Genomic DNA, 12,784 nt, shown 5'->3' with positions numbered 1-12,784 from the left:
GGGGTGGGGGTGGTGGAGGGACAAATGCCTTTAAATAAAAGGTTTGCAACTTAGGCCAAGAATTTAGTTCACGATATTGACATTGATATCGGTTTGCTGTAAATAATTGTTTGAGATTTAAAATGTAACCGCAAGCGTACGGATCAGTGTAGCTACGGGTCGAACACAGAGAGAGCAGCCACTTTATTTTTTATTTCTTTTAATAATGTGAAAGTGAACCGATTAATGATTGTGATCTAATTCTAATTACCGTCCTAAACATATGTATCTAAAATAACGTCCTAACCATTCGTCATCTAAGAATTTAAAGACGCAAGCCACGCAATTAAAATTAAATAAATAAATAACTGAAAATAAACAACCCACGTAATTAAAAATAAATAAATAAATAAAGGAAAAAAATGCTGAAATAAAAATAAAGTAAAAGAAAGGGGATAAAGCTAGAGAGAGACTCACAAGTAGGTTTCTCTACTTAGCCCGAGGGATGCATCATAATATGAGCTTCCCTACTTGACCAGAGAGTCACTCTTACAAGGGTTACTCTACTTGGCTTTAGGGAATGGGAAACAATTAAAATAAAAGTAATAAATTTATGGTTCTATGGCTAGGAGGGGCAAAGCCAACACATACACTAGCCATGAACCTTGGGGGAAAGGAATAGCAATAATGTAACGACTGAAAATAAAAATCCTAAATTAAGAAAGAAAGGGTAGTCAGAAGGGGGAATGAGAGGGGGGGAGAGAAGACTACTGAAAGAGCCTACTTACTTGAATCAATGCTTGAACTTGAAAAAAAATTGCTTCACGGCTCGTGATCTTGTCACCTAGATCTAAGCCTAGAACTATAACTTAAAAAATTACAACTCAATTGCATAAATCTTAAACATAAAAAGGCTGAATAAAAATAAAAGAGTGATTGCATTAATTGACATAAAAAAAATATTACAAAAGTGATTAAAGCAAAAATAGAGAATAACTAAAACCAAAGAGTGAGAGAGGGAAAGAGAGAGCAACTAAAAAAAAAACTAGAAGAAGAATGAATTGTGTCTCCTCCTCTTACATGAGTTGTATTTATAGGGAATGGAGAGGTAGGGTAACAATTTTCTCTTTCCTAAAAGAGAGAAACCCACAATTGATTGTGAGATCTTTTGAGTCCAAAAGTGCTAAGATGGAGGAGAGAGAAGAGAGAAATAAATTTTGAGAAATTTCCTATAATTTTTTTGCTTATTTTCTTTCCTTTTTTTTTCTAATTTATTTTTCTTCTTTTTTTTCTCTCTCCTAGGGACGATTTTTTTTTCTTCCTTTGTGTGATTTAGACAATCATTGGTGATGATGTGGAGGAGAGAGAAGATTTGGACAATTTTTGGTTCTCCCCTTTTTTTTCTCTTTCCTTTTTTTTTTCTTCTCTTCTTGTTTCCACGATTTTGCTTTCCTTTTTTTTTTCTTTTTCTTCTCTTCTTGCTTCCACGATTTTGCTTGCTTCTAACTTGATGTGGAAATCCCCTCCATGCCCTTAGTGCTTTAAGTGAGTGAAAAACAGGAAATCTTCAACAAAATCTTCTAAAAAAAACAACCATAAGATTCAAACTTGAAACCTCTTGGTGAACAAGAGAATTTTGTACACCATAGCTCACCAACTAAGCTAGGTAGTTGTTGTTACCAAAAACAAATATTTAATCACTTAAAGATGTGGTCCATCGATCCTTGTTGGCATGTGGAGTATTCATTGTACCTCTGGGACAATTGCAAACGGGCTGGTTATGCATCTCGGTTCAATTATGATCCATTATTATTTTTCTGACCCGAAAAGAATAATCATTTGTACGGGTGACCAAACGAATGTGTACTTTTGATTGAACACGTCCATCTTGCTCAGAATTTCGTCCTCTTCGCAACCATGGAAATAAATAGGACCTCTTTACGTGTAAAATTGAAGATATAGCTCCCGATAGTCCTTAAGGCCTTGAAAATATAAAACCTGCAAAAAGAGAGTAAAACCCAAGGTAGCTCCATTCTAAATATGTAAAATGCATGTTTTACTACCCTAGATTTCACACATAAATGTGCTCATCAATAATCCTAATAACAATATCAATACCAACACTGATTCCTAAATCATATTGATATCGATACAAATTAGTATTAATCATAAATGATATTAATATGGATCTATCGAAATCAATACTGATTCCTAAATCCATTAGTTAAGAACATGAAATGCTATATAACAAAAAGGAGTAAAAGCAAACGACTGGTGATATAGACAAATTGAAGGATTATGTTATAAAGACGGGAACAAAAATTTGTTCCACGTTGACCTTGGGTATTGGTATTGGTCATGACTGATATTAACACTTAATAGATACGTATTGATGGTATTAATAATAAAGTTATTATTTTTTGAATATTTTACGAATTTAGACTTGATATCGTTCGATCTATATTGATATTATATTAGTATCAATTGATACCGATATTAATACCGTCCATTACAACCTTTGCTCAGTTATCACTAGTTGTTATTCCTTATGGGAAGGGGTTTGTTGTCGGCATAATATGGGTATTTAAGGGAATAGGAGAGAGAAAAAAAAAGTATTTTCAACCTTTCGTTGAGTAGGAGGTTATATGTCTGATTTGCATGGCTTGGTGCTCTAGATGATGGTGTTAGTTATCTGGTTGGTGGATGAGAAAATTATCCCCCATTTCCTTATTACATTAATTCTTATAAGTTTAGGAGTCATAAAAATAAAAAAAATGCAAACCATTTATTTTCAACATTTAATGTGATTTGTACTTTTATGTAAACTTGATCAAGTGGGTGGACTTAAAGACAATTCATATCGTGTTAATGAGGTATTTGATGAAGATTTCTACCAAAGAAAAAAAAAACACCTACATCATCTTTAAGAGTTTATGGACAAGGCTACTCAAATGGTCATTTTTATATATATCATACTACTATATAAAAGTATGTATTCCCTGTCTTTGATATACTTTTTTCAAAATGACAAAAAAACCATTGATATCTACTAAAAAAAATTTCCAAATGACCAAAAAACATCGGAAAAAATCCCCAAATGATCAAAAACCCCTCAAAATGGAATATGAAACAAATATCATAATAAACTCTCTATAATTCTTTCTCTCTCCCACTCTCTCTCTCTCTCTATATATATAAACATGGAAGAGAAAGGGGGAGAGTGGAGTATTAAAAAGGTATATAATTATAATTATTAAGTATTATAAAGGCATATAATTATAAACCCTAAACCCACTCATCCTCTCACCCTTAAAAATGAAAGATAAATCAAATAATAATAATAAACTCAATAATTCTACTTTTCTCCCTCTCTAAATGTGGATGAGAAAGGGGGAAAGTGGAGTATTAAAAAGGCATATAATTATAAACCCAAAACCCACTCATCCTTTCACCCCTCAAAATGGAAGATGAAACAAATATTAATAATAAAATATATAATTCATACTCTCTCTCTCTAAAAGTGGAGGAGAAAGGGGGAGAGTGGAAAGAGAACTAGAGAGAATTATGGTGAATGAGGATGGAATGAACAATTATGGAGAGAGAAATACAAAAAAAAAAATTAATAATAATAAACTCTCCATAATTATCTATTTCTCTGTCTCTCTAAACGTGTAGGAGAAAGGAGCGAGTAATAATTAATTATAATTATTAAAAATGACTAAAAAAAAGGCATATGATATTCCTCCTTGAATCTCTCTCTCTCTCTCTCTCTCTCTCTCTCTCTCTCTCTCTCTCTCTCTCTCTCTCATCCTCTTTGGAAAAAAAAACGTGGAGCACAATGGATGAAGATTCTCTATAGAGAGAATTATAAATAATTATAGAAATATTAAAAATATAAATATAGAGAGAGATATACCATACAAAAAAAAAAACCGCTCCTAAAATCTCCCATTCCATCCCTTAATCTAAATGTGGAGGAAATAGATATTTTATCTCTATAATTTTCTTTCTCTCACTCACTCTCTCTAAACGTGGAAGAGAAATGGGTGTCGTTAATTATAATTGTTACATATTGAAGGGATAAAAAAAATAGACACAAAATTATGGAGAGATTTATTGCATAAAAATGATATATTTCAATGATATTTCATTAACTTTAAAGGTTTTTACTGCATGAAAGCCTTCCTTATATATACCACGGAGAAGACAAAAAAATCAACTACAATATCTCAGGATTTATCAATTTTTTGTCTTTTACAACAATAACTCATAATATTTGCACTCAATCTTTCTCTTATCCTATTTATTAGTAAAAAATGCTTCTCTCTCCTTCATTAGGAGATAGAATCTCTCTCTCCCTATGTATTTATTAATTTTTTGATACATTTCTTATTTTATGTATTAATAAGTAAAATATTCCCTCTTCTCTCCCCTTTATTATAAAACAAAATCATAAATCTTTTTTTCTCTCTCACACACGTTCCTATCTCTACCCAACGTCTGTTATTTCTCTCCCTCTCACTCTCTCTCTCACATACACGTTCCTACACGTTCCCAATCTTTCTCTTATCCTATTTATTAGTAAATAAATTCTTCCCTCTTCCCTCTTCCCTCTTCCCTCTCCTTCATTAGGAAATAGAGTCTCTCTCCCCCCATGTATTTATTACGTCTCTTATCTTATTTATTAGTAAATAAAATCTCTCATCTTCTCTCTCATTCATTAGGTAACAAAATCAGAGAGTTTTGTCTCATCTTTAATATTCTCTCCCAAAACCCACAATCTGCTCCAAGAGCTCCCTTTCCCTGTTATTTTTTTGGCTCCAAGTAAGCTATTGTAAGGTTTCGTATATAGTTCTTTAGCTTTTTCTTTTCCTATCTAATGATTTAATTTAAGGCTCATTGATCCTATAATGCACTTATTATCTTATAAGATTTGTTTTTTTTTTTTTTTTTTTTTAATCTCAAATTTTTTTTTAATCCATACTTTTTAAACGTTAGATTTCCTTCGTTTATTTATGGGTTTATCGTATTAATGTTGGGTTAACCCTCTAACTTGTCTTAGGTATGAAAGGACCCCAGCTTCATAATCCTCGATTGGTTGAAGAAGTCTCTAAGGATTTCAGATGAAGGCACGCTGGGGCAATCAAGGCTCTCACCACTGGTTGGATTTTGCTTCGTTGCTTCTCTCATTCTTATTTTGAGTATTTTTTGCTTCATATGTTTTGATGTTTATGTTGTTGTTTTTCTCTTGCATGTGTTGATAAATTATTTCAATAATGTGATCCTCGTGAGTTCTGTTTCTTATATGGGATTAGCAGGATTTTGTTTTTAAAAAAGTAATAGTGACTACAATATCAAATTGGTTTATGGATGCTGTTAAATTATATATTTTGAGTATTTGAGGGTTGCAATTACTCAGGTTTCACTTTAGAGTTGGTTGGATCTCAGATTTAGAGATATCTCCAATTCTATCCCTTATTTTATTTTAATGCAATCCGACCAACTCTTACTTATCTTTGAGTCCTTAGTTCCCAATAGCGACCGCTTAATTGGATATTCAATTGAGCACATAGGACTTACATTAGATGCTCTAATAATTTATAATGGGCAAACTTTTTTTATTTGATGCATGTGATTGCCTCTAGATATGTCTGAAAAAATAAATGGCTAAAAAGGGATCCCTTAAGCATTGGATATCTGTAACAAAGTGACCCCAAATTGTCAAGTAAAATAACCTATGAAATAAATAGTTAAGACTATCAAGCAAACCATTAATACCAATAATTAATATGTTATACTCAGAGAGAGACAGAGAGACATTTGATTAAAGAGAGGCCTCTCTATTACCATTGATTGTCTAAAAAAATGTTGTAATTGTCTATCATTATTTAAAATTTAATAGTCATCTTAGATCATTAATTGCTTCAATAGATATCATATATGATTAAAATACATATTTCTCTTTCTCAGCCACGTGCATTTGCACGTGTCATTTTACTAGTATATATATATAGTTAGCCCGTTTATATAGCGGTAAGCCTTTTCTTATTGGGTGCGCCTTACTCCAGTAGGGGCTCATGGAGTTGCTTGTTCATTGTCCACCACTATGCGTCCTTGCCTACCTATCTATGAATATTTGATGCATTTGTGGTAAGTGGATGGCACAAAGTGATGATCGTGTATCCAGGGATACCAATAAGAGTTTTGTAAGATGTATCGACATCTGTGACGAGGCGCTCAAAGAGTGCTTTGATGTTGTTATTCACAGTCTGTTATTTTTTACTGCACGAACAAAACAAACACACAACTTCCACCTACATACAAGCCTAGCCAATGGCTCATAATATATATATATATATATATATAAGATCTTCTTAGACCTATTGATATTTTCCAAAAACAAAAAACATAAAAGTTGATGGATTATCATGCTTTCGATATTTGATGGTTATTTTTACTTGGATGTTTACAAATATATTTTTACATATAAAATTGCATTGTTTTAAGTTTTGACTATTTATTCATCTATATGCATGCAATTTTTAACCACTAAAACGGTGAATTAAAATTATGTGATATTCTTTTAATTGCCTTTTTATCATTTTCTAAAAAAAAATCAATATAGGGATAAACAAGTAGTTAACGACAAAAAGTTAATGATGTATTATATGAAACGATATATATATATATTATATTTGCGTGTTGTTTTATTTTATATTGCATGTTTATGTTGATCCAAAAAATAGAAATGTAAGTTTATATTTTATGTTTTGATGTGGTTACATTATTAGGCATTTTTTTGTATTATGTAATTATTTTTTGTCCATAGAGATGAAAATAAATATGACATAGTTTGAGGTAAAACTACAAACTACTAAGGGTGAAAACTACAGAACAACAAAGGGTACATAACCATTGAGAACGAGGAGATTACAAGAGGAAGAAGGGAAGCAAGACGAAGGGAGAGGATCCTGGCAAGAAGAGCAGGATCTGATTCCTTGATATCAACTATTAGTTGATTATGCAGAAGTAGGAAGGAAGATTGCACCGCAACTCCAATAAATTAGGTCCACATATTGTAACTATGTTCATACTTAACTGATTTTCCATAAGCAATTACTTATAACTAGAAATCCTCTATTAAAAAAAAAAAAAATGGTATCACTTACTAGAGAAAAGTGAATCATTCAATTGATATACACATGTTTCACTGAAACTTAATAGTAACGTGGAAAGGAAAAGTAATATAGATGAAATGTTCAAAGTTAGGTTGAAAATTTACGACTGCCTTTGAAGCTTTTGGTCATAAAGTAATACATGAATTATCTTTTCCATATGTTTGGCATTTGAAAGCCATTATATGTTTTTGTCTTTTACCTTTTTTTTTTCTCTCTTAACCATATTAAGTAATAAGACATTTTTTACTGCAAGAACTCCTTGCATAAATAATTAGTTGATATATTTTTATGAATTAGAAAAAAGAATCCTACCAATATGATGTAAAAAATGGCCAAACTATGTATACCAACAATAGTAGAATTTTATTTTGAAAACATAATCCTTAAGTAATAAGGGGGCTACTATACTATATATAAAATTGTATTTAAGTCAGCTTAGTGGTTGAAGAGGAAAGAGGAAGTAGAGGGAAGCAACAACAGTAAGCGGAATTTTAGAAAGCATAGGACAAGGCAATCAATAAATAAATTTAAAAGAAAGAGTAATGAGAGAGAAGGTGGGGGCAGTGTCAAGTGATCAAACATATATGTTCTACCAAAAAAATAAAAAATTAAACATATATGTCCCTACGTGTCTCCTTTCTTAGATTCAGATCTGTTTCCCTCTCCCCCATTCCCGCCACCCTCCATATTAGGTTCGCCCTTTGAATCACTTCCAAAATATCAATCTCTTTCCTTTTATATCCCTGTCCCACTCACTGTACTTCCACAGGGAAAATCTAATTATAAGATTTGTAATCATTGTCTGATATTTAAGGAATTACTTAGTGTTATAATGTATTCAAATTCAATTATTTATTTTACCTTTTTTTTCTGATAAAAAATTTTCTTATTGATATTTCTCATATTATCAAATCACAAAATACATTTATTTTTTGATTTATTCAAAATAAATAACTTTTTTATATAAATTAAGGTAAATCCTTTCATTTTACATGTATATTCAAAAATGTGTGAGACAAAAGCAATTATTAATAAATAATACAATATTAAATTAATTTTAAAATTTCTTCAAAATTGGGGATATAAACATTTTGTTGAGAGGTAAACAAATTAAGAATGCAAACTGGTAATCAATAATACTGAATTTGATTATCATTTATATACGTTTAGTGGTATTTATATCCGATCAAAAGATTTTTAGATTCGAATTCAAATAAAGTACAATATAATCTATCTAATATCTTGAGGGTTATTGAAAAATTGAAAAATCATAGAGAATGTGGAAAAAGAACTAAGAAAACTAAAAGACATGGATTTAGTATAATTATATCTTTCAAAAGAACAAATGTTCAACTTATACAAATAAAAGATGTAAATATTCAATTCGCATCCATATTTGTTTCTCATTAAGGGATTTCCAATCATGATCCGTATCTGTTTCATTTTCACTATTATTCCAATTTTTTTTTGTTTGTTACCTTGATTTAAAAAACTTAAAAAATATAAAAATAAATATTAAAAAAAGTACATAAAATAAATATACCTTTTTATAAGTGTCAGTAAGAGAGTCCCTCCATCTAATGACACAATGACATACCCTATAATAACTGTGAATGATGAATGAAACTTACATCTGAATCAGAGAGATCTTGGAATATGTTATCTTTGTTAATTTTTCATTTCCATTTTGATTTACCAATTGATGAATCATGAACTAACTGCAACCAATTTTGTTACAGCTAGAAACTTCTACATATCTTTATACAACTTCCTGGGACCTTCTGTACATACACGTTTCCAGTGAAGTCATGTGCACATAACGGCGCCGAACTTATTCCCACTTTTTTGTATATACTTTTTTTTTTGGTAAGGACTTTTTTGTATATACCTGTGTGGTTATAAACTCAACACATAAGTAACTTTAAGGATGAGATGAAACCCATTGGATGAACACATGCATGGGAATCATAGAGGCGAGGGGTATACTATCAACCTCAAGTGACGAATGATCATTGTTTGCTTAGGAATGAGGGTAAAAGAGTCAAATAAAATAGAGAGGTGGAGCCGTGGAGGAGAGGGAGAGGCGCTTTATAAAGTATAATCATCACCGTTTGTGATTTACGTTACTGTAAAGTAATACGGTATTAATTATTAATATAGTATTAGAATACGGTAACGCCTCTCGGTGTGGTTTTTAATTAAATTTTATTTTATTTTTTGGACTGCACATGTGTGGCTCTCTCACAGTTGGCAGTGCTGGTATACAAGGACAAATGTCTTCACCCAGCCTCCAACCACTCTCTTTCTCTCTCTCTCTCTAGTCTCTACTGTTTCACAGTCACTGAGATTAAGAGAGAGAAAGGGGAAGGGCGGGATCCAGCTAGCTAGTTGATGTCTTCTTTTAGGGTTTCCTTCTTTTCTCCATATCTCTATTCTTTATTGATTGTTTAAATTTTGAACTGTTTAATATTAATTCTTATTATATATACAGTTATTATTTCTTTCTCTGTGTCCTTCTGGCAACTCTCCCTCCGTTCTTTCTCCTCGCACAGAGAGCTTCCACACCAGGAGGTCTCCCAAACCTGTCGAACTGTTCCCAAGTTTCAGAATATCCAGAAGGGCCAAAACCTAAAGAAAACTGTGTTAGTGTGTTACTGTTTCGACATTCTCCATCAATCTCTCGCGCTCTTTCTCTGTCTCTCACACACACACTATCTTTTCCTGCTTTTCTTTTTCTTTCTTTTGTTTGAGGGGGCCCTGAGATTGCAAATCCAGCGAACCCAACTTCTTATTATTAAACCTTCTTGACGCAGCAACCGCTATCTCTAAATCTTGTCGCTCCAGCCTTACCTATTTTGTGGTTCATAGCTCTTCTCTGTCTCTATCTGTCCCCCAATCTTGCTATCTGCTATTTCAAGTTGTTCGAATGGCTGAAGATTTGGACGACGGAGAGTTTTGGCTCCCCGCGCAGTTCCTCACCGATGATGATATGCTTATGGATGGCAAGGACCGGAAGAGCCACATCGGTGGTGCTTTTGCTGATGGAGTTAGGGTTTCATTCCCTTCCGAGTTCCCTTATGGGGTTTCTTCTGCTCTAAGCTCTCCGGTAGAGTCAGTGGTGAGTTCTACTGAGACTGAGAGCGATGAGGATGATCCCATGGGAGGCTTGACTCTCCAGATGGCTCGCTCTATGCTTCATGAACATGACCAGAGCACCGGCCCTGCTTTTGGCACTGAAAACTCCAAGGTATTTTATAATAGTCGATTGAGCAACAGATTCATCTTTGAGAGTGTCGTTTCTCTTTTCTCTGGTTTAAGAATATCTGATTTAATCTTGTTCCTTCGTTCTCTGATTTGAAGGCTTGGGTTTTATCTGGTTCGCCCCAATCAACTTTGTGCGCATTTGGAAGCTTGTCGGCATGCAGTGCTGGCTCCAGTCGGGGAAGCCCAAACGGGCCCTCTCAGGTTTGTTCGCCGCCTTCAACGCCGATGCATGGAAAAGATGATGCCTGGGATCTGCTTTATGCCGCCGCAGGGCAAGTCGTGAGGATGAAGATGAACGATGAAGCACCCAAGTGCCACCAGGGACGAGGGCTTTTGGGTCCACCCAGAAAATCTTCTTCAATCGTTCCGCCTTTGAGAAACCCTAATGTGAGTATGTACTCGAATCAGGCCTTCACACCCCAGCAGTTACAGTCAAATCAGGTAAATCTCGTGGGTTTTGCATAAGAAATATCCGAATCAGCGGTTTTGAATGCTTTATCTCACTAATCGTATCCTTGTGGTCCGTTCCATTTACTGCAGCTTCAACAGTTGAAACAGCAGCAAATAATGAAGCAGCAGCAGCAGTGCTCCTCTGCTTGGGGAAAACAGGGGAAGGTAGTAGGAACCGCGCAGCAACACCAGCAACAGGTTTCTAACAGAGCAACCAGACCTGGCGGGTTCAGCAACGCCAGATGTGGCCGTCCTCTGGATCTGTCATCCTCTGCTTGGCCACCGCTGCAACCTCAGCCACAGCATCAACATCAGCAGCCGCATCCACATCCGCATCATCATAATGCGGGCTCTGGCATGAGAGCTGTTTTTCTTGGAGGTCCTGATTCCAGGAGGGAGTCTTCTGGTACTGGGGTTTTCTTGCCTCGTAGAATCGGTAGTCCAGCGGAGTTGCGCAAAAAGCCAGGTATTTCTTCTCTGTTGTGCTAGTCATTACTCTTTTTTTTTCCTTTAAATAAATGTGTTGATTCGTTCTTTTTCTTTCTTACAAACAATAGATGGGGGATTTAATGGCATAATAGCCCCCTTTCTCTGTTTAGTTCAACTGAGAAAATTTTTCCCTTTTTCATTTGCTTGAGGTCGTTTTACCTTGTTAAGCTATCAAGAGGGTAGTCGGGTTCTGAAATGGTGATCAAGTTGATTTTATATTTCCTGTGGAATTGGTTGTGTTCTAATAAAGTTCTTGTCCTGCTTTTGGTACCGCAGCATGTTCGACGGTTTTGGTGCCAGCAAGAGTGGTCCAGGCCCTGAATTTGAATTTTGATGAAATGGGTTCTCAGCCGCGCTTCGCTGGAGGATATTCTTATGATCATGGCAGGCACTCTCCCTCAATTTTATCTATACTAGGTCCCTTAACAATGGCTTTACTGGATTTTCTAATCTTCTTTTCTTCTTCATTTCCTTGCAGGAAGCAATGCAGTGTTATGTCAGCAGAAGCTGAGTCTAAGAACTCAGGCAGGGATGGACCATGAGATACGCCTTCCTACTGAGTGGACGTATTGAGCTCCATACGTCCCTACTCTTGTGTCCTTTTGGTTTTACTAATCCCATACTACTAGGGTTTTTTTTTCTTGGTTTTTTGTTTTTTTGGGATGGAAGAAAGAAAAAGGAAAAGGAACTGGAAACTTTAGAAAGAGAAGGGAGAAAAAGAAAAGGAAAAAAAAGTAAAGAAAGGAGGAGAAGGAAAGAAAGAAGGTTAGAGGGGTTCTTTGTAGGGATATTTTTTTATTTTGCTAAAAAGATTCGATGAAGTTTTGGAAGATGAAGAAATGTTTGTTAGTAGTATTAGGTATATGAAGATGGGATAAGAAGGAGAAGAATAATTCCTGATTTTGCTGAAGATGATCCGACTGTGTTTTTTGTTTTTGGTTGGCTTTGGCTATCTGAAGTGAAAAAGAAGAAAGTTCTAGTCTATAGCATTACCCCTACATGGCCAGTTATATGTATAATGTAATAAAAGGAACGGTTTCTTGTGCGTTAGTCAATGCTGAAATAAGTTTTTTTTCCCCCCAAATGTTTATTTAGTATCTTATTCCTTGTTTCTTGAATCTTTAGCCTATTTCGGTGGGGTGGTGAGTGGGTTCTGATCCAAAGTAGTGCTAGGATTGTGATTGTTAAGCGGCTTCCTTTATTGTAATTAGACAAATTTATGCGTTAGGTTGGAGGGTAGTGTGGTACTAGGATTTTGTTTTTTATTATTAGGTTTTTTAGAGGGAGGTGATGCTGCTTTGGGGCGGGGGTGATGAGAGGAGGGAGGGGAGTGGGAGCATGGGATCCAATCTCGTGGAGAGGAGTGTTGAGTTTCAAACTATATTCAAAATTTGAATCTAGTCAAAGTTGTGTGCAGGCTCTGC

The 12,784-nt window shown here is 34.4% G+C and overlaps 1 protein-coding gene across 2 annotated transcripts; it reads left to right on the top strand.

Moving 5' to 3' along the window:
- Positions 1-9,507: 9,507 nt before the first annotated feature.
- LOC122087392 lies at positions 9,508-12,410 on the top strand. Of its 2 annotated transcripts, none has more exons than XM_042656505.1 (5): positions 9,508-10,404; positions 10,518-10,862; positions 10,962-11,337; positions 11,637-11,748; positions 11,839-12,410. In XM_042656505.1, exons 1-5 carry the CDS (start codon positions 10,084-10,086, stop codon positions 11,900-11,902), a joined length of 1,218 nt encoding a protein of 405 aa, XP_042512439.1. In that variant the 5' UTR covers positions 9,508-10,083; the 3' UTR covers positions 11,903-12,410. The 2 variants fall into 2 exon arrangements, with proteins under 2 accessions (XP_042512439.1, XP_042512437.1); XM_042656503.1 differs by having other exon boundaries at positions 9,510-10,404; positions 11,637-11,744.
- The last annotated feature ends 374 nt before the right edge of the window (positions 12,411-12,784 follow it).

Source organism: Macadamia integrifolia, chromosome 8 (assembly GCF_013358625.1).
Source record: "Macadamia integrifolia cultivar HAES 741 chromosome 8, SCU_Mint_v3, whole genome shotgun sequence".
NCBI lineage: Eukaryota > Viridiplantae > Streptophyta > Magnoliopsida > Proteales > Proteaceae > Macadamia > Macadamia integrifolia.
The sequence above is the reverse complement of the archived record's forward strand: the minus strand, read 5'-3'. Positions and strand labels throughout refer to the sequence as shown.

Coding starts and splice junctions, on each gene's coding strand:
- LOC122087392 (XM_042656503.1), top strand. CDS start 10,084: ATGGCTGAAGATTTGGACGACGGAGAGTTTTGGCTCCCCGCGCAGTTC. Junction 10,863..10,961: donor AGCAGTTACAGTCAAATCAG/GTAAATCTCGTG, acceptor CATTTACTGCAG/CTTCAACAGTTGAAACAGCA. Junction 11,745..11,838: donor AGGATATTCTTATGATCATG/GCAGGCACTCTC, acceptor ATTTCCTTGCAG/GAAGCAATGCAGTGTTATGT.